Source organism: Ricinus communis, chromosome 8, assembly GCF_019578655.1.
Source record: "Ricinus communis isolate WT05 ecotype wild-type chromosome 8, ASM1957865v1, whole genome shotgun sequence".
Taxonomy (NCBI): domain Eukaryota; kingdom Viridiplantae; phylum Streptophyta; class Magnoliopsida; order Malpighiales; family Euphorbiaceae; genus Ricinus; species Ricinus communis.
In genome coordinates this window covers 8,075,594-8,097,218 of record NC_063263.1, presented here as the reverse complement: position 1 = coordinate 8,097,218, position 21,625 = coordinate 8,075,594, and the positions used below count along the sequence as shown (strand labels likewise).

Below are 21,625 nucleotides of genomic sequence, written 5' to 3'. Positions count from 1 at the left end.
TTTGCGGATAGAGGGTGTCCTTGGTAATTTTGAAAATCTACTGAGGTTAATTCAGTAAATAAGTTCTAAAACCTCCAATAAAAACCCTAATCCAGCAATTTTTTTTCTTTATTAATTTGAACTGTTAACTCCAGCAATTCACGTACAGAGAATTAACCAGCAAATCAATCATGGGTAATCCTAATCTTTTTCTTTAATTGTCTCCCTCAATTTTAATTAGAAATCTTATAGATTGATTCTTCAATATCAAAACTGATTCTTTATTAGAAAATCAATCATGGGTGACCCTACTTTCTCAGTTACAGTTTGTCAAAATTGAATCTGCATTAGAAAGTTTTTATGATTTGAATCGGGTGCTGTTGATTTATGTGTTGCAGGTAAGGTGCATGGATCACTAGCCCGTGCGGGAAAAGTGAGAGGGCAAACACCGAAAGTGGCTAAGCAAGACAAGAAGAAGAAGCCCAGAGGTCGTGCCCATAAGCGCATGCAATATAATCGCCGCTTTGTCACCGCCGGTTTGTTCTTCATCTATCTTCTCTTTTTCATGCTTAAAATTATTATACGATATAATTTAGGTGTTTCTTGTTTATTCTGTTAGTAGATTTAATGACCCTTTGTTCTAAAAATCTTGATTATGCTATGCAAAAATTGACTTGATATTACAAAGAACTTCATTGGATTGAACTGTTGAATATGAGTAAATCTAACAACTGTTAGTCTCTCAATCTTGAAATTAATTCAGGCATCTTGTAATAACTGAGTGAAAGCTAGTGACTTTTTTTTGTATGTTTTTCTTCAGTTGTTGGATTTGGGAAGAAGCGTGGACCCAACTCTTCAGAGAAGTAAGCTCTCATTTTGGTGAAGATTTTCTATAGTCCGATCGAGATTCATAGACAATGTTTGCAGATTTTTGTTAATGGATAGTTTTCTTCTTCTCATATTTAGCTTAAAAGGGTGTTGCTTGATGAGAATGTTATTAGTTGGATTGCTTTTTGGAAGACAAAGTTCTTGCTTTTAATGCTAATTTATTTGAGAATGCAACTCTGAAACCAGTTAAGGTGATGTCAATTTTACTGGCATAAAGAAGGAATTTTTTTCATATGACCCTTTTGTGTTACATTTGGTCACCATTATGTGGATGAATAGGCTGAAATTACAGTCATACAAATTCCATCATGTCCTGTTAAGATATGGTTGCTGCCCAACTACGCAGGATTGAACAAAGAACTGGAGAACCTTTGGGTCACCCACCTTTGGTACATTCCTAATTATCATCGAAATGCAATTCATGAAATGGGATTTCACTTTCTTGTTTGGTAGACAAGAACTTCAAGTAGGTTATTATGTTCTTGGACTTGAATTTTTTGAATTTTAAGAGGAACACATTTGTCTGTATATGTATAAACTTCAAAAAATCACCAAATTTTGTTATCTTAGAAATAGTAATGGAATGCTTTTCTTGGATCAAGACATCTTATGTTGACTTCAATTCCAAGCATTGGATACGAGTATATAATCTAAGCCGAGTTTATGGCTTGACCTGGATTCGTATCTAAAATTCAAAATTAGAAACTCAATTCAAACTTGGTTGGATTTTATTTTATTTTCTTCAGCTCGACAGTATACTCGAACTCAATTAAATTACTAATAGAGAAGTTCACAATTTCAAATTTAAGCTGGATTCAGCAAAACTCAATCATGTGAAGTTTGAATTCAATTTGATTATTTTCAGAATCCATTCTGAGTTCAATTGCATCACGTGGAAAGATTTTCAGAATTATAACAAAAGCCTTTCCTAAAATCCATTTCTTAATGTCTTAACAAAACCCTGACAAAAGCCTTTGCTATCCACCAGGACAAAACCCTGTGATTCATATAGTAATACTTTGTAATAAGATTTTTGGGATGAATATATAAAAGTCCCATGTAATTTCATTATTTACAAGAATCCAATTACTTCTATATCTATCGATTATTGTTATCATGTTATTTGAGTTTCATAACTGAAAACTCTTTTATTATTTGAAAGATTATCAAGAGAAGTATTATAAATTTTAATGCATATTTATGTTCAGGGACAAGTAGTGGAAATTGCCTCCTATTGTGGCATGAATGTTCCTCCCTATTAAAAAATTCAGGACCATCTGCTTCAAAATCAACATGATTAATGAATATTATGGTCATAAATTCAATGAATTCAAATATTATGCCGGTTAAGTATCCAACTGAGCTGCACCCTTTTTTCTTACTTTATTATATAATATAATTATTATTATACATTTGGTCTTGTTTTCTTTTGAAACAATACATGTACTCTTGTTAGAAACAATAAATTGGTATTTTAACATTAGATTAGCTCTTCTTTGGAAATTTCAGTGGTCCCTTTTCTGATAAAATTGGTTCAACCCTTTGGTAGTTGCTACTAAATTAGCATGGGTCAGCTAAACTTGAGAGTTGATGGGGCTGATTTTCCATTAATTCCATGACCACCATGAATGTTGCTATTTTTTCTTCTTCTTTTCTGGGTGCAGATGGGTAAAATACAGGAAATGAAACAAAAAGAAGAAGAAAGAAACAGAATAAGAAACACACAGAAAAAAGCTGTTAGAGTTTTAGACTTTAAGAGCCTGAAACCTCCAAATATCAATCTTCTAAAATTCATGAATGGGTGCTGTAAAAGTGGTATTAAGGGTATTATTATTAGTCCTAATAGTCTAAACATGTAGAAGTTTGTTATTTTTGGTTAATTTTTTAAAATTTATCGAGTGTAATTTTTGACAAATTGAGTTTCTGGTTAAAATGAAACAATTTTGACGATAATGTGCACGCCATTTAGAAAATGAGAATTTAAAATTATGCAATGTGTATAAATAATGTGATACCATGATCCATCAATTTAAATTTTTCATTTCCTAATCGACGTTATTACTCAATTTTGAAAAACGACTCAATTAAGTCAAAATTGTACTTAATTAATTAAATCATGACTAATTTGATAATTTTAAAAACTTGACTAAAATAGCAAATTTTTATAAAAATTTGAATTTTTATGTTACTAGAATAAAATTATGAAATGAGGAGAATTATATCCCAATATATAATAAAAAATTATTGAAATAAAACAGTGTTATAAAGAGACGCAAATAAGTAAAACTTATTCGTAAAGAATCATTTAATTGAGATGAGATGAGAATTTTGCTATCAAATCATAATTATTAATTGTAATATTGAAGATAGGATCTTCCGACAATCGTTTGGAGAGGTTAGCAAAGATGATAGAGATTTTTGGGGTGCGTTGGGCACCTGCCTTGGATGTTCACTTTCTCTGGCTCCACCCTCTTCTCTTTCGGACTAACCAAAAAAAAAAAAGGGAAAAAGTATTTCCTTTTAAAAAGTAATTAATTAATGCACAAAATTGAAAAGAGCTGAAATTAGAAGTTTATACACCAATTTTATGTCTACTCATGAGAGCATTTTTTTTAATATTTCATTTAAAACGTCCAATGAGCGATGTGCTAATATAATAATGGACAGTTTTTTTGTTCTTACAATCAGTAAAAAATAAAACACTTTATTTAATATAAAAATAAATATTTAAACTCAAAATGTTTATCATTTACGATTAAAATGCTTTTCAATATCTTATAATAATATATATTTTATTTATTAAAAACGTAAATCTCGTATAAATTTAATTCTTACACTCAGTAACAAGTACCATCTATTTTTATATAATTGAATAATAATATGGTTTTTATGTAAGTTTCTTAATTTTCTTTTTATGGTAAAAAAATTTTAAAATTTAATAATTTAGTCGGCTAATATTTGAAAAATATAAAGCAAAGACAAATAATTCACATTGTTTTAAAGAAACTTGTGAGGGGTATGGAGTAATTAGCATTCAGAGCTACGAAGCAGATGGTTTCGATGAAGCATATGATATCAAACAGCACGGATTGAGGGAAAGAAGCATACAATACGACATGGCCTACTCAAGCGTTGTGGAAAAGCCCCAAATCTAAAGGGAAACAGACAAAAAGAGCAAACCCACAAAACAGCTTCCTAGGTTTTGTCACTCCAACACAACACGGCAAACGCACCTTGTCTCTCTCCCTCTTTCTCTCTCTCTCTCTCTCTCTCTCTCTTTCAGTTTCATTTCATCAACTTCCCATTAAAACTAAACTTGAAGTTTCAACTTTCACCTTCAAAACCAAAACCACTTATCATCCCCATCCCTCATTTCACCTTTTTGATGTACCATTCATACATTTATAATAATATACCCACTAACTGAAAATGAAATTTCCTTTAAAACCCATTTCGTGCGTTCTCTCTTCAATGAAAGCTGCAACATTTCAGGGACTTTGAAGAGAAAAAGCCCAGAAAGTGTGAATTTCTCAGATCATCCTTTACCTGAACGTTTCTTTCATTTTCTTCAAACTTCTATTATATAATCATTGACAAAAACAGCCCACTATCATATCATTTCATATTACTATACACTTCACATGGTAACTACGTACTTTCCTTTTCTCCTTTTAGCTTTTTCTTTCTTTCTTATTTTTTCTTTAGCTTATAACTCATGTCACATGTTGTTTCCGCATTTGCCAAGATTCTTGGAAAGGAGAATTTTGATTTAATTATTCCAAATTTCTCCTTTCTTTTTAACCTTAATTTCCTTTTTCTTACTTGCCCATTTAGTAAAGTTTTGATTTTGTTTCTCCCTTTCTTATGATTTTATTCTCTTCATAATCCACAGCCTTATATGGGTTTTGTTCTACTTAGAACTAAAGTTTGATTCTTTATGATTCTCTTTATAAGATGCTGTTGGAGACCCTTTGATGCATACAGAGTAGTTTTGTGGTTTAAAATTTTTCAAAGTACAGTACATTAGAATTGATATGAAGATGGCATTAGAGGAGGGTAAGGAGCCTGGTATTACTATTAGATTCAATCAAACTAGGCCTTTGCCACTGAGACTCGTTCAAATTGTCTTGTTGTTTTTGGTTCTGGGTCTTGGGATGTCTATCATTAGTATGTATATGTTTCGATACTTTGGCATCCAAAGTATACCTGCTGCTGCTGTAGAAAGGTCCAATATAATTTTCCCTTGCTTTGAGGAACCAAATACTTTAGAGAATTGGATTAAACCGCCATCAGACTTGTTGCATAAGATGAATGATACTGAATTGTTTTGGCGTGCTTCGTTCGTGCCTCGAATAAAAGAATATCCTTTCAAGAGAGTTCCAAAGATTGCCTTCATGTTCTTGACAAAAGGACCATTGCCATTTGTACCTCTTTGGGAGAGGTTTTTCAAGGGGCATGAGGGCCTTTATTCAATCTATATTCATTCACTGCCATCATATGTTGGAAACTTTTCACAATCATCAGTGTTCTACAGGCGACAAATCCCAAGTCAGGTATTCGCAGTTCTCTTCTTTATCTGTTTATGGGTGTTGTTCTATGTTTATTTTACTGGATACTGTAATTAGTTTTGGTGCTTAACTAATAGTGTTCAGTTTTTTTTTTAATGGATGGTAACTGGACGGTCAATCTTGATATTTTTTCTTTGCTGTTGAGTGCTTCATGTTCTTTTCAAGGATATTTCTTGGTTGGTCGGCATGATAAAATTTAAATCTGAAATTTTGTCTCAGTTTGTAGTTTGTGATTCTGAAGTTGTAGAATTGTTTCAGTCCTTTTCTTATTAATTATTTCCTTGTTTGCATTTTGATTGAATTAATGAGAAAGCAGTGGCAACCGAGTGTGCTTAGAAAATGTAGCAATTGAGTTAAGGGCATTAATATGGGGTTCGTGGGTCGTGGAATAGATGGTAAATATGGATTGAATTATTTCCCCCTGAAATTTTGTAGCTTTCTTAATGCTGATAAGAAAGCCTTCTCCATATCAAGAAGGGAAGCTAACTCTTTAGATTGGAGAACTACTGCGGCTGACCTATTATAAAGAAATAAACTCGTCTGTGTTTCTTAAGTATTAGGAATCTTATTGAAAACATAACTCGTGTGTTCTTTCTTTCTTTACCTATGTAGAAGAGAGGCAAAAATCATGATGACTTTGTTATTGAATGGTTCTATATGTGCATTATGGACCAAAAGTTAACTGTGACTGAAGAACCTGATCATTAAATAAATTTAGGTATAGTTCTTCATGCATCCTTCAAAGTCCCTTAAAGCTTGACATATTTCTCTATTAGTATAATTTTGTAATTTAAATAACTTCAGCAATTTTTTAGTAACAATTTAACTGTGCCACAAATGAATATGAATAGTTATATTTGAGTTTTCTTGGATAATTAGTATCATGACCTCAAGCTAGCATAACAAAATCCATATTCCATTTTAAGAGTAAGCTGGAAGTTTATAAGTCCCTTTATTTATGAGTTTCTTTGTCCTGTCATTTGTTCACTTGTAATATCTGCAGCAAAACTCTTTTCCATGAAGCATGCTGGCAAGGATAGTGAAAATGTATTTATCAATATGGTTCTGGAGTTTTACTGGTCCTATTTATGAGATCTAGTGATGCTTGTAGATTTTAAATGTTTGACTTTCTTTTCTTTTATAGGAGTGGAGGACTTATTATGCATTTATTCTAGATGAGAAACCATTCAGATGCCTTTATACATAGTTTATATCTCTGGATATTCAATTATGATAATTTAATGAAATTTAAGAATAGTTCTTGTTATACCAAACTAATAGCTCGCATTTTTATTCTGCAACAATGAGGAGGATACTTGTTGTAACTGTTTGTTGATGATCATGGCATGCATTTGATAGCTATTCCAACTAAAGATATTAACTATGCAAGATCTGCTAATGCTATTTGTTTTTCATTGGCATCCAAAATCAGCTTGGCATAGGTGATCCGTCACTTTTTACGCTAATCTATTGTGCATGATTTCATAATCTAGAAAAGGTTTTCTCATGGTTCCTGTCCACAAAGAGAAGAAAATTGGGAGCTGACTTTTTGGATTCAGCGAGAGAGATGAGGAGGGACAAAATTGTTTTGCTTCGTGAATCATAACATATTTGCTAACATAGATTAGGCTGCCATTCTAGTGATAGGAATGGACAAGAAATGTCAGATTCAGCAAATAACAAATATCATCCAATGTGCTTGTAGAATATGTTTGCTGTCTGGTGGATACCTTTTTCTAATGGCTGCTCTGTTTCTATTCTGTATTTCTAAAGAGAAACGTATAGAGAACCGAATGTGTATGTAAGTCTTTTGGGCATAGATACTGATTTTGAAAATTGCAGCCTGTCTATTGAAAACTTTCTGCAAAAAGTGATTGATTGTGTGTTTAGAGCATGCAATTAAATTGTTGGACACTGATAATTTCTTGGCTGGAACTTTGATTCTAAATGGCTGCTTCGTCATATCACTGTAGTTGTGCACTGTTGTTTGAAATGTGATAGTTCTTGTAATCTCCCTGTGCAGATAGTAGAATGGGGAAGAATGAGCATGTGCGATGGTGAGAGGAGACTCCTAGCAAATGCATTGCTCGACATTTCCAATGAATGGTTCATCCTCCTATCTGAGGCATGCATTCCTCTCCACAATTTTAGTATCATCTATCGATATATATCAAGATCAAGGCACAGTTTTATGGGTTCATTTGATGAAAATAGTCCATATGGTAGAGGACGCTATAATTGGAACATGCAGCCTGAGGTCACACTTGAACAGTGGCGTAAAGGGTCTCAGTGGTTTGAAGTAAATCGCAGATTCGCAGTTAACATAGTTGAGGACACAACTTACTACCCTAAATTCAGAGATTTTTGCCAGCCAGCATGTTATGTGGATGAGCACTACTTCCCTACAATGCTGACCATTCAAGTTCCACATCTCTTGGCAAATAGGACGCTAACCTGGACGGATTGGTCAAGGGGTGGGGCGCACCCAGCTACATTTGGAAAGGCTGATATCACAGAGGAATTCTTCAAGAGGATGTTTGAAGGACAGTCATGCACTTACAATAACCAGCCAACAACTGTGTGCTATCTTTTTGCAAGAAAGTTTGCTCCAAGTGCTTTAGAACCTCTACTAGGTCTATCATCTAAAGTTTTTGGGTTCTGACATAGGCTTGGTTAGATATTTTGAGCAAATACTTCCTAGGGAATGCAAGATATGCTTGCAAGCTAGTTGCTAAGCTTAGCCCCCAGTCTATCTATGGTCTGGGTGGCCTATTTCAAATGAGTTTACAGGGTACTTAAAGAAACAATATGTCAAAGCATTTGAGATGTATAGATAATAGTTCCTAAATTACACTTCTTAAACATCCATGTTTAGTAACATCGTATCTTTTACCAGTTGCCACCTAATTGAATGTACTTTATCACAATTTGATGCAGATCCAAGTGTCATGACTAATGAGAATTCTTCGCACTCAAAGTTAGAGGTCATGCTTGTTGCTTCCACACAAAATCAAGCTAGTTCTTAGCTACAACTTTAACTTTCTAAAAGTTTTTGACGTCTGAAAAGAAAATACCCAGAAAAGATATTTGAATTATAGACAAGAATTGTTCATGACAAAATTAGATATCAGGGAAAATTTATGATTTCTCCTGGTGCATTACATCCAGTCCTATTAAAGGGCTGGACCACCTGGCATGCACCAGATCATGGGAGTAGGTGAAGAAGGTGGTCCTGCAATGCAGGTTTTCGGGTACGCAGTTATGCATGAAAATACCTTGTCTAATTCTTCACCAAATCAAGTTATCACTGTCCTTGAAGGCAAATTCATCATGTTTCACTCATGGATTTTCTTACAGAGGGTTTAAGCCACTAAAGTGCATTATATTTAGTTCACATTGCTATCCACTTTTTCCTCTTTACTTGCAAGTGATGATTCTTGCTAAATTGACACCAAAAATCAAATTATTCAGCAGCACAGGACAGGGGATGGGATGGGGTGGGTGGGGTGGGATTTAGCTGTCATTGTTCAATTTGGGGATTAGACAAGGCACGTGCCTTTTCTGAAGCAATTGCATATACCTTTCTCTACCTGAAAAAATCACCTACCTAATCATTTCATTCTGAAATGGATTACAAAAACTCATGAAATTGAGATACAACTATGCTCCTAAGTTACAGAAAATAGGCTATGTATTTCTACACTTGTGCCTCTTTCTATTGTGTTAATTATACATCAGTAATCTCCTAAATCAAGTCACAAACTCAAATATCTTTTAAAACCAGTTTTATATTAGGAAATCTGAACTTCAAGCATGAGTAAAGAGAAAAAGGACTTCATACTTTGATATTGACCGACCAGTTCTTTGGCATTACTTGCAAAAAATACTTAAATTTCAATAATTGTTATCTACATAAGAAGTATCGTTACAATTTTGACCTGAAAAGATTTCAAGGCTTTCAAGCCAACAAGACGTCTATATCGATTGTGAAGTCGGTCCAAAAGCACATCACAGTTCATCATGATATTTTTCCACAGGCAAAGGATGTTCTGGCTGTAAATTAAGAAGATACCTAGTGGCCAATGATGCATGAAGTGCAGCACCATAAGGAAGGACATCTTCATTGATTTCAAAGTGGGGCGAGTGTGCAGATTGAAGCTTTTTGCGTGTCTCATTCTGCATTCCAATGAAGAAGATGTATCCAGGCATTATCTCTTGATAAAAGGCGAAGTCTTCAGACCCCATCAATGGTTGCATGTCTTTAACTTTATCACTGCCAAGCACATCTCCGGCAACAGTTGTGAAGAACTCGTGCAACTTTTTATCATTTACAGTAGGAGGAAAAGGGGGTTTATCTTTCTCAAGGAAATCAACAGTTGCTTTACATCTCTGTACAGAAGCTTGGCCTGTGATGACCTGTTATTATGTTCAGTAATGGTGAAATAAAAGGAATTAATTGCCAAGCATACTTGCAAGGTGTAAAGTCCAATGGAAAAGACAAGTCATAGGTGGCAGAGACACATTATCAGTATAAGGAAAAATGAGCTGTGAAGAAAACGAAAATTTCACGATTGAGGTTGAGAGGGAGTAAATACTTTCAGAAATCACAAAGTTCGATGAAATCAGCATGGACAATGCACAGCTCAATATTCAATTGTCACAAATAAAATGCTATTGCAATACCTCCTCAATACGCTGCCTAAGTTGCTTAAAGCTTTCTTTTGAAAAAGCACGGAAGGTGCCACCAATAGTAACAGAATCTGGAATAACATTGAATGCACCACCTCCTTGGAATTTGGCAACCGTCACCACCTGCAAGTCGCACCTCAATGTAAGTATGTGCAGTAGAAACAACAACAATAGAACAATAATAATACATAGGTACAATAATAAATTCTCTTATAGGAACAACAACAAATTCTCTAATTCTCTTACAGGAACAACAACAAATTCTCTTCTTTATGATAAGCCAATAAATATCCCAATTTTGCAAGCAAAAGAAGCCAAATGTAATGTGCTTTCAGTGAAAAGCTTCGTGGCACATTAGATTTTTAATTCAAATGTCCCGGAAGTCAAAAAGTTGCAGGAAAAGAAGAATATATCCCAATTATAAGAGATTCCCCAATTTCTCAGTGGATGAAAAATGAAGATTGATACCCCATGAATATCAAAAAGCATCAAATAAAGTTAACAGCCTACAGAATAATAGAAACTGCTTATTATTAGTTATTTGTGCAGTTAAAGCAACAGTAAGATGACAGCTGAAGAATTTGTTCAGTTACAAACAGGAAGAATGGAAAACATAAAAGTAGTAAAACAATGAGAAGAAAATTAAAGGTACCTGTGAATCCAATGGATCAGCTTCCCTAGAAACAAGATGCTGTAAGCTAACAATGGCATTAGAAGCTGCCAATATTGGATCTATCGAGTGCTGAGGAATGGCAGCATGACCTCCTTTTCCACTTATTACTGCATCAAAGAAGCCACTCCCAGCCAGTAGAGGACCAGGTCTAGAGGCCACCTGACCTATTAACAACCTGGAATCAACATGCAACCCAAAGATAGCTTCCACATTCTCTAATGCACCTGCATCTATCATTTTCTTTGCTCCACCACCTCCTTCCTCAGCTGGTTGGAAAACAAGAACGACAGTACCCTAATAGTAAAACAAAAATTGAATAGCATTAGGCGGCTAGACAAGACAAAATACTACGAATTAGAAGGGTTTTTCACTAAAATTCATACTCTCTCTCTCTCTGCTCCCATGCACCCAACCCCCGCCCCTATTTCTTATTATGCAGAAGGGGACTGGAACAGGCTGTCAAACTTTAAGAGCAAATGTCCCAGCTTTAGTTTCAGAATTTAACTTCAATTAGTTGGTTCTCCTCAAACAGAGTTACTTGAATAGTAAGAAATGAAGTTGCAATAATTATCTGAGAGGTTCCAAACAATAAATAAGTTTGCAATAGAGAATTCAACATCATTTTTATTTCTAGGGTATCATTTTCAGCCACTTCTTTCAGAAATTTTAATAAGAATTTGATATCAATTGCAGATTCCCTTCTCTGTGCATGACATCAATTGCTATAAGATAAAACAAAACTCCTAGGAAACTAGTCTAACATAGAAATGATGAATTGATGCTATCAATCCCAAAAAGATTGTGATTCGGCTTAGTAGCTTACAGTGGTAATGAAAACTAACTGTATTTCATCATAAGCATAACCCATTACATTTCAACTTTTTCTTATGTAATCAATGAAATTTTGGTGCATGTTGGATCCTACTGTTCCTGGCTTTTAATTTCAAAGAATCCAACTTCTGCATATAATCTGTGCAAAATATTGCCCAAGTACTCATCATAGTTTCCAATATCTTTATTATAGTCAAAAGGATCCCTGGACAGAGCGAATGCCAGAAATACTAACATCCTGCTTCTCAATGTGGAGAAGATCCTCTAGTTTCCTACAAGTACAACTCAAAATAGACAGGCTTTTGTGCATAACTGAAATGCTGTAGAAGAGCTCAAGAAAATTGGACTAGTTGACTAGCTGATGTCCGATGTAAGTACGCAGTCAGGATAATGAGATCCCATGAATACTAAGAGTGCTACCAGATTATAATTCGTTTGTAAAGAATGAGAAACTAACAAGACAAACAAACCTTTAGCTCTTCCTGATGCTCTTGAAGAATCTTAGCAGCACCAAGAAGCATAGTAACATGAGCATCATGCCCACAAGCATGCATCTTTTCTGGGACTTTGCTCTTGTACTCCCACTCCACCATTTCCTGTCAAAATCAAATATCCATCAATTAATTTCTCCATATTCTCAAACTAAATCCAATCTCAAATATCGGTAATAAATTCTAACTCCAGAAACTAAATATGAATTAAGGTATCGTACTGAACAAAATCACCAAAATACAGCACAAAGAGGGACTTCCTAATATAAGTCAACCAAATCTAAATTTATGTCCAAAGACAAAATTTCAAACAGAACATCACCCTCTAGACATCTGCTATCAATTAAGAAGACACCACACTTCAACATAATCTCTCAATTTCAAAATTAATATTTGATTAAAATAAACTCTATAGAATAGAACTATTATCGTTAGTTTTTATTCTTGAAGGGGAAAAATTTTAACAAATAGATAAAACCTGCATAGGAAGAGCATCCATGTCAGCTCTTAACGCAACAAAAGGAGGTCTGCCAGTACCAATAAAGCCAACAACACCAGTAACTGCAAAAGGGTATTTATATTTGACACCCATTTTATCTAATTCAGCTCTAATAAGTTTACTAGTCTCAAATTCCTCATAACCCAATTCAGGATTCTCATGTATCTTTCTCCTCACACCAACCATCCAATTAAAAATATCATCTTTCTTAGCATAATCAAGAAACGTTAGTGAAACATCTGATGACAACCCAGTTAAGATGAAATGGAAGAAGCAGAAAGCCAAAGAAGCCCAGTTCAAGAAACTCATTGTTTTTCACGAAGAAAGTGAATTACAGGAGAAGAACAAAACTTTAACAATAAGCTGGGGATTAAGTGAAAGGTGTTGATAAAAGAGAGGCAGATAGAAATGGGGTGCTAATGTGCTTGCAGGATGTTAAAGTGTGTGTAAATATAATTTTGCCAAAATGGAGGAACGAGAAATGGGTCTAATAAGAAAGAAAATAATAGGTGGGTGGTTCCTTGTTGCCTTATAAAATGGAGAGGCGGCTGTTGGCTGTTGTTAGCGATCATCTTCTATGACCGTATATATCGTCGTCATGACGAAATCAATCACTACTTCTGCAACTAATTCATGTGCCACTTTTTAATTTTGCATGTGTCTTTTAACTTTGTTTGCTTCTTGTTATTATATTATTATTACTGCTATTATTATCATTAAAGAAGATTGAAAGTTGAGATTCGACCACGACAGTTTTTTCTTTACAATTTTAAATATCTATATCTATATATATATAATATATAAATTTCAAAAATCTAAATATTTTTAATATGTGTATTTAATTTTTGACACATAAAATTATTATCTTGACATGTATATTTATTTTTGACACATTAATTTAAATTTATATATAATTTTATAATTTTTATTAATTAATTTATTAAATACTTATTCTAATATTAAAAAATAATATATTAATAATAAATAAAATTTCTAATTAAATAAGAATTAATTTTCTAATTAAATAATAATTATTTTAAAAAATATACTAATTATATTTAAATATCATATTAAATAATAAATTATTTTTTAATTAGATAATAATTTTAGTTATAAAAAGTAATATTTTAAATATTATATTCATAAATTAATTAATTTTTAATTATATTCTAATTCTAAAAAATAGTAATATCAATTATATTGATAGTATTAATCTATATAACATTAGAATTAATAAATAAAGATTTTTAAAATAATTTTTATATTATTACATCAAAAAAATTTTAAGAAATTAAGTACATTTAAAATTAGTTAATTTATTATTATTTTTTAAAATATTATAAATTAAATATTAAATATTATAAAATTTATTAAATTATATTTATAAATTTAATTTTATATTTGAAATAATAATAACGATGGTGCAACGACATTAGTATATATTAATTTTTAAATTTTAAATTTTTTTATATGTATGCTTAATTTTTGACACATATAATTATTGGTTTGATATGTATACTATTTTTGACACATAAAATTTTTAGTTTGACATGTGTACTACTTTTGACACATGAGATTCAAGCTTATGTATAATTTTATAGTTTTTTTATTAATTTATTGATTAATAAATTACATTTCTAATTAAATACCGATTCTAATTCTAAAAGATAGAATATTAATTATATTTTAATATTATATTAACTAATAAATAATTTTTTAATAAGATAATAATATTAATTCTATCCTGAAAATAGTAACACATTGATTATATTCTAATATTATATTAACTAATAAATAGTTTTCTAATCATATAATAATATTAATTTTATTTTAAAAAATAACATATTAATTATATTTTAATATTATATTAACTAATATGTAATTACATAATAATTTTAATATAGAAAATAACATCTTAAATTATATTTTTAATATTATATTTAATAATAAATTAAATTTTTAATTATATAGTAAAAATTTAATTTTAAAAATGATATGTTAATATATAACATTAAAATTAATTAATAAATTATTTATAATTGTATTAATAAAAATTTTAAAATTTTATAAAATAGTATTAAATATTAATTTTTTATTAATTTATATTTATCAACTTAATTTTATAATTAAAATAATAATAACGTTCATCAACACACGTATTAACAACTAGTTAGAATTAAAAATTGATAATAATGTTGAGCAATATTTATCTTTTTTTCGAATCTTAATTGTTATCAGAATTTTTTTTTTATGTCCCGTATGAAAATAAAAATAGAAGACCAAATAATTTTTTAGTTTTATTTTGTTCTGGCTAGGTTGTTCTTTAATTTATTCAAATTTCAGATTTTCAAATTGATTTGAATTATCTTTATTTTTTTAATAAATATTTTTATTATCTGAAATTTATATTTATAAATTAAAAGTTTGAATGATGAATTGTGCATTCAATTGATAAAATATTATTTATTATTTAAATATTTATTTTTAAAATTAAATTTCTAAAATTGAAATTAAATTATTTTTATTTTTATATATTATTTTATATTAATTTTATTTAATTCTAATTCTAATAAAATGCTATTTAAAACTTCTAATTATAAATTTTTTTATTATTTTATTTACACGAATATTTATATGTTTATTTAGTATAAATTATTGTAGGACAATATATTTCAGTTGTGTTCAAATACAATGAACTGCCATTAGATACACTTTAAAATATAACAATGAGACAAAACATTGAGTTGTCAGTTGTCATCTATAGTGTCCGGACGAGAAATGTACCTAATAAATCCAACCCGATCGAAACATTCGAAATTGAATTAAAAATTGATTGATTGATTTGATTTAATTTTTAAAAAAAAATTAATGGTTTTCAATTTTTATTTTAAAAAACTGATGGGTGTATTGATTATATTTTTAATATAGATATAATATTATTTTAATATAATTTTTTGGAAATATTTTAAATATAATTTTTGAGGAATTATGAACACCTATCTTGCCATGAAAAGTGAAACATAGTGAGTATTGTATTTATTTGGGAAAATAACAGTGGAATGTAGAGTCATGGGTGCACATATATTCCTACCGCTACTTTTATAATGAGGACGAATATATTTCCTACCGCAAATTAATATTGTAATTTAAATTAATAAATAAAAGAGCAGTTAGATATTATAAATTATTATGAATATTTTAAAAAACTCATTCATATAAAGAAGAAATAATATTTTATTTAAGAGACTCATCTAAATATTATATTTATAATAAAAAAGCTCATCTCATATTAATATTATATGTTCATAATAAAAAAAATTAAAATTATTTTCAATTAATAAAATATAATATATTGTTTGAAAATAATAATTCAAATATTCTCATAAATAGTTTTATAATATATTTTTCAGTCAATTATTTGATCACAGTGGCTCAACCAAACAGAGGCCCTAAACCTGAGAGAAGGAAAGTGGATGCCCAGGGCTCTTATGGGACCAATTTAATAGCGCAATACTAAAGGACCCAAAAGAATTTTGGGCTCAAACTGTTCTTCAAATAGCAGTATTAACAACTCTTCACTGTAAAAACGCCTCATCATGGACCCCTCTCCCTTTCTCTCTCCGGCCATCTTGTTCTCCAAGATTCTCGATAGGCAACCGTCTCAGGTTAATTTTTCATGTCATTGGTATTATCTTGTTCTTGATGAGGTTAATGTGTCAGTTTCTGATGGTGTTTGTTACATTTCTTTTTAAAGATTTACTTGTTGCCTATTCTTGATGTTCATCTTGAAAATGTGTTCCGATTTTAGACGTTAAAAGGTTTGTTTTGTTTGCTGTTTTGAAATAAGCAGGGTATGGTTTGAATTAGGTTTCTTATTTTCTGTGATCGAGAAGCAATTCAAGTATAAAGTTCCCGACTTTTTTTGAATTTACAATCAAAGTGAAGTTCGGGAATTTTTCAGAACATAATTGGTTATGCTGTCTAGTGTTTATGAAACAAAAGTTTTCTTTTTGTTTGATTGGAATGTGAAATTCTGCTATAAAGATCGGTTCTTGTTATGTTTTTACAAATACTACTTGTTTGTTGCTGCATTGCTCATATATATCCTGTTAATGGGTAGGGATACTTCTTGTTTGTGTGTCTTTGTTGCCTAATTTTCTCATTATATTTGTTTAATTCAGTTGCATTTGGTCATCTCTTGCATCTTTTATATATAGGTTGAAAACTGTTTTGTTTTTAAACAATTTAGATGCGTTGTTAGAAGGATTTTGATTGTGTATTACCCTGTAGATAAAATAAGGAGTTGGGAAGAGTCTTTGTGCAAAATGAGAAAACAATCTTTTAGTGGGAATGAGAAGAAAGTCTTCAATACTGACAAGACAACTGACAACATTGATTGCACCTGCCAAGCACCCAATCTCCATAGAGAGCAGAAGAATATAGTTTCCAACCAGATTGATCAAAGTGCTGGTCATAAGACAAAGAAAAGTAGAAGAGAACTGAAGGCTATGGACCGAAGATCTGATTCCATCGACTTGATCTCGCAATTGCCTAACCATGTTATCCATCATATCCTATCTCTCCTACGGTGCAAGAAAGATGCGGCTCGAACTAGTATTTTGTCTAAGAGGTGGAGGGCCATATGGGCTTCTTACTTGATCTTGGATTTTGATCAACGCAAGTTCCAAAAGCAAGAGAAAAAAGTGCGCCGACTCTCTAGCAAGAGTAAAAAGAGGAAAGAGGTAGAAATCAACAAGAAGAATGAGATGTTTAGGGCTTTTGTTGAGAACACACTGCGGACTCACATTGAGCAAGATTCTGGCATACAGAAATTCAAGCTTCATTTAACCTCCTATAATGTAGAATTGTCTGCTCATGTGGACCAGTGGATAGGTTTTGCAACTACAAACAACATCAAAGATTTGGATCTCTATATTCCAAGCAAGAAAGATAGATGTTATAATTTGCCTCAAACTGTCTTTGCTGCCAGTACCATAACAGCATTAAGGATTTCTGGCTGCAAGTTGAGAACTTGTATTGACATTAAGCTTTCCAATTTGCAAAAACTCTGTTTTGCCAAACTTCGTGTTGATGGACAGATGATTCAAAATCTGATGCTTAGTTGCCCTTTAATTGATGATTTGAGACTCATTTATTGCACTGGACTGAAAACTTTACTGCTGTCAAGTAATAAACTCTATAGAGTTGATATACATTTTTGCCATGGATTGAAGAATGTTGAAGTGCTGTCACCAAATCTTCAAACATTCTGGTACCATGGGAAGAAATCTACTCGCTGCAAAATCAACTTGGCAATGTGTAAAGATTTGAAAAGTTTGACTTTGGAGGATGCCAACATGAGTGATGATTGGTTTCAAAATCTGCTTTCTAATTTTTCTCTCATTGAGCAACTGATCTTGAGTAAATGTAATGCCTTAAGGCATATTACAATATCAGGTCGTTGGCTTAAGAAACTAGCCTTAATGGAATGCAGAGAGTTAACAGAGGCTGATATCGATACTCCTAATCTTCTTTCTTTTGAATATAGGGGTCAGAAGATGCCATTTTCTTCTTTGAACCCTTTTAGTTTAAAGGAGGCAAAGCTTTATTTTGAGTCTTCTAGATTGCAGCCGGATAATGGTGGCCAGCTCTTGTTTTATGAGTTGCAGAATTTTCTCCATAGGTTTGATTGCTCTAAGAGCTTGAAATTGGTTATTCGCTCGAACAAGGTATCTTCCTTTTTCTGTCCTTTTATTTTCTCAGTTAATAAATTGTTTTTGTAGTTGACATTTCGGTATCTTTCATTTTTACCTTGCCTGCCATGTTCTATTAAGGATGTCATTATTCATGAAGATCTGAGAGAAATTTTAGTGCCTGAAATCTTTGATGTCAAGCTTGAGATTATCAAACCATCAACCAGCTTGGAAGTCATATTAGATAGTTTGCTGCGGACATGGCATCCAGAGACCCTATCAATAGTATCATCTACCATCAGTGATTTCCCTGAGGTATCAGTTCATTGCGGATGATCTGTATGCATTAATATTATGATTTGATCTGTACCTGTGATGGAAGAACATATTTTTGCTAACTTATCTGTTTTATCTGCTGTTATACTTGAACTGCAGCAAGCACATATGAAGTTGGCGGATAGAAGACAGGCAGCAAGCTGCTGCAATTACAACACTTTGAACAACAAATGCTGGCGTCATTTTTTGATGGATGTTACCACTGAGAACCTGGGTGATACTGAAAAGAAATCTAACTGGATTGATTGGCTGAAGTCTTCTGCACATTTAGTTAACAAGATGACTTGCTTTAGATTAACCTGGAAGCAGCGATAGGCAATGTGTGTTGGTTATGTTGAATTTAAAAATTGACTTTATTTAATGTGTACATATTTTGGGACCTCAAACCTTATGGGTTACTATTTTCTAGTTTTTAATGTATGCAGATTGTTGAGCATAAATTGCAATCTACTTTCAGAAACATCCACCACTCATTTACATATTTTAGAGAATTGCCTTTTCTCTGTAGTTACTTTTTTGTGAAGCTTTAAATTCATATGGCCAGCTTTATATGATGTAAATTCGTCTATATTAAATTAAAGAATCCGAGTCTAGTAGAAAATATAGAATTTTGATGCCAAGAAGTTATTCTTCCACATAATTTGTCCTTGCTTTTTTGGCGCCAAGATTACCTAATGATGAATCAACAACTGGACAGCAAGTCATCATCGCAAGCGTATTTGTGAAGCTATCTGGCTACGTGATAAAAGCAGCTATCTTGCCTTATCTTGTGAAAAGCTATAGAGAATTCTTTTGTTGGTTTACTATGTGATTAAAAGCAGAAACAAAATTCCTACTTCTTTATCGCCTGATGCAGAATCTGATGCTCCTTGAGGGATTCCCACTAGTTTCTTTATATTAGCATAGCTAAGTCTTCTGCTTCCACGCACATTTCCACTCAGCATCTTTGTTTTCAATATATTAGCTTGTATCACTCCTCTTCATGGTACGAAGTCAAAACTCTCTGTCCGCTTCTCTCGTATTATGTCCTTTTTGACCTAGGATCTTTGTTTATATTATAGGTAGGTTATGACTAGTGAATACATGCATGATCTTGAACAAATTCTGAAGAACACCCAAGTTTCTTTAATACAATTTAAACAACAAGAATCATTCCAAGTCTTGCTTTATTACATTTATTTTGTTATTTTTCTAGAAAGGCTTTGAGCATGCTAATTTGTGCCAACTATCTTTCCAGGAAAATAGCAAGGAAGGTGGCAGGGATCAATCAAGTGGGAAAAAGAAGAGCCTACTAGTAGGACCATGGGGAGGAAATGGAGGGAGTACTTGGGATGACGGTGTCTTCAATGGAGTGAGAGAAATCACCATTGTTTACGACCATTGCATCGATTCCATCAAGGTTGTGTATGACAAGAATGGTAAGGCTGTCGCTACAGAAAAACATGGAGGAGTAGGAGGCACTAAAAGAACTGAGGTTAGCTCCATTCTCAACAACCACCTTAAACTAAGATCTGATTCGGCTATTAGATATACTTCACTTACATTCTGGAGTGTAATTTCTGTAGAGAAAGTGCGCATCTTCTGACAAGAACAAGTTAAGATTTATTTTCTGTTCTATTTCCAGATAAAGTTGCAATATCCAGAGGAGTACTTAGTGAGTGCTAGTGGGAACTATTGCCCTGTAGTTTATGGAGGAAGTCCTGTAATTCGGTCGATAACATTTAAAAGCAACCGAAGAACATTCGGACCGTTTGGAATAGAAGAAGGAACACCATTTACACTTTCAATGGATGGACGTCGCGTTGTTGGTTTTACGGGAAGAAGTGGGTGGTACCTTGATGCTATTGGGTTTCGTTTATCTCCTTCTCAATCAACCAAGCTTCTGAAAAAGTTTCAGAAAGGAATTCAGAGGCTTACAAGTTCAGTTGCTAGATCTCCTGCCTCCAAAAAGGACACTGAAAAGCCTGATTATTAGTATTAATGTTCAGAAGGACATGGAATGCATAAGCTTTGATGCTTTACTATGTCAAATTTATCTGGCATACTTGCTAAAGTCGTCTATTTCTTTTCTCTTTCTTCCCCTTCTTTCTTAAGTATTGGGTTGAGAGTGTTAGTTTAATGAATAACAGCCAATATTACCTTCATTAAGATATGATGTTAACAAAACTTACCATCACCAAAATTATAGAGCTATGAACTTCAATTTTATTAATTGTATAAGATATTAATAATATTACCTTCATTGGATTGAATTCTTATTCGAATTGAGATGTCCATGTTTAGCCAAGTTTTATTGATACCGAGGAAGGGGGATACCCAGGAACAGGAAACACCAAACAAAACAAAACCAAAAACAGAACCGAAGACACACCCAAAACTAGCTGACAGCGGTCTCAGTCCTCACAGCAATCCTAAGAGACCAGCGCACACTAGCAGCATCCATCTGCAGAAAAGGCTCAATACCAGCAGGGGGAGCACACCACAAAACCACACCTGTCGCCTGATTCATAGTCAGATTAGCTAAAAAATCGGCAGCAGCCATGTCGCATTCCCTGTACACATGCTTTACATTAACATGCCATGCTTGATTTAACAAACGGCGACAGATGAAGACAAGGTTCGAATGGAACTCATCACACACCTCACTATCTTTAGCTAGCCATTCAGCTACTAATAAAGAGTCCACCGCCAAATTCTCTCTGCGATACTCCTTATCCCACGCCAGCTTTGGCCCTTTAATAACCGCCCAAAGCTCTGCTTCCAGAGCATTACACACCTAGCCAGTCTCCATTTGCATTTCTGTCATAACCTTACTCGCCCCATCAGAATTAAGAGTAACCCAGCCCGCCTTTGGAGGAGACCACCCAACCAAACAAACACTCTTAACCTGGTTGCTGCCCAACACCAAGTTACTGCCATGGAAAACTGTAGCAACTAGGACAGCATAGCCAAGTTAAATCTGTCGATGCATAAATCAT

At 32.6% G+C, this 21,625-nt stretch overlaps 5 protein-coding genes across 5 annotated transcripts; 4 read left to right on the top strand and 1 right to left on the bottom strand.

The window, feature by feature from the left end:
• Positions 1-35: 35 nt before the first annotated feature.
• On the top strand, positions 36-1,099 carry LOC8281579 (40S ribosomal protein S30). The gene is made up of 3 exons (XM_002515849.4): positions 36-174; positions 378-515; positions 800-1,099. Exons 1-3 carry the CDS (start codon positions 171-173, stop codon positions 844-846), a joined length of 189 nt encoding a protein of 62 aa, XP_002515895.1. The 5' UTR covers positions 36-170; the 3' UTR covers positions 847-1,099.
• A 2,877-nt stretch (positions 1,100-3,976) lies between these two features.
• Positions 3,977-8,342, top strand: LOC8281578 (glycosyltransferase BC10). Its single transcript, XM_002515848.4, has 2 exons — positions 3,977-5,420; positions 7,459-8,342. The coding sequence occupies exons 1-2, from the start codon at positions 4,902-4,904 to the stop codon at positions 8,095-8,097; spliced, it is 1,158 nt and encodes a 385-aa protein (XP_002515894.1). The 5' UTR covers positions 3,977-4,901; the 3' UTR covers positions 8,098-8,342.
• A 911-nt stretch (positions 8,343-9,253) lies between these two features.
• On the bottom strand, positions 9,254-13,191 carry LOC8281577 (IAA-amino acid hydrolase ILR1-like 4). The gene is made up of 5 exons (XM_048377943.1): positions 12,598-13,191; positions 12,099-12,224; positions 10,777-11,091; positions 10,119-10,247; positions 9,254-9,851 (listed from the first exon to the last, which is right to left on the bottom strand). Exons 1-5 carry the CDS (start codon positions 12,925-12,927, stop codon positions 9,444-9,446), a joined length of 1,308 nt encoding a protein of 435 aa, XP_048233900.1. The 5' UTR covers positions 12,928-13,191; the 3' UTR covers positions 9,254-9,443.
• A 2,880-nt stretch (positions 13,192-16,071) lies between these two features.
• Positions 16,072-19,128, top strand: LOC8281575. Its single transcript, XM_048378201.1, has 4 exons — positions 16,072-16,283; positions 16,909-18,347; positions 18,453-18,626; positions 18,747-19,128. The coding sequence occupies exons 2-4, from the start codon at positions 16,944-16,946 to the stop codon at positions 18,960-18,962; spliced, it is 1,794 nt and encodes a 597-aa protein (XP_048234158.1). The 5' UTR covers positions 16,072-16,283; positions 16,909-16,943; the 3' UTR covers positions 18,963-19,128.
• Positions 19,129-19,472: 344 nt separating this feature from the next.
• On the top strand, positions 19,473-20,795 carry LOC107261004 (jacalin-related lectin 19). Its single transcript, XM_015717347.3, has 3 exons — positions 19,473-19,632; positions 19,885-20,121; positions 20,272-20,795. The coding sequence occupies exons 1-3, from the start codon at positions 19,630-19,632 to the stop codon at positions 20,620-20,622; spliced, it is 591 nt and encodes a 196-aa protein (XP_015572833.1). The 5' UTR covers positions 19,473-19,629; the 3' UTR covers positions 20,623-20,795.
• The last annotated feature ends 830 nt before the right edge of the window (positions 20,796-21,625 follow it).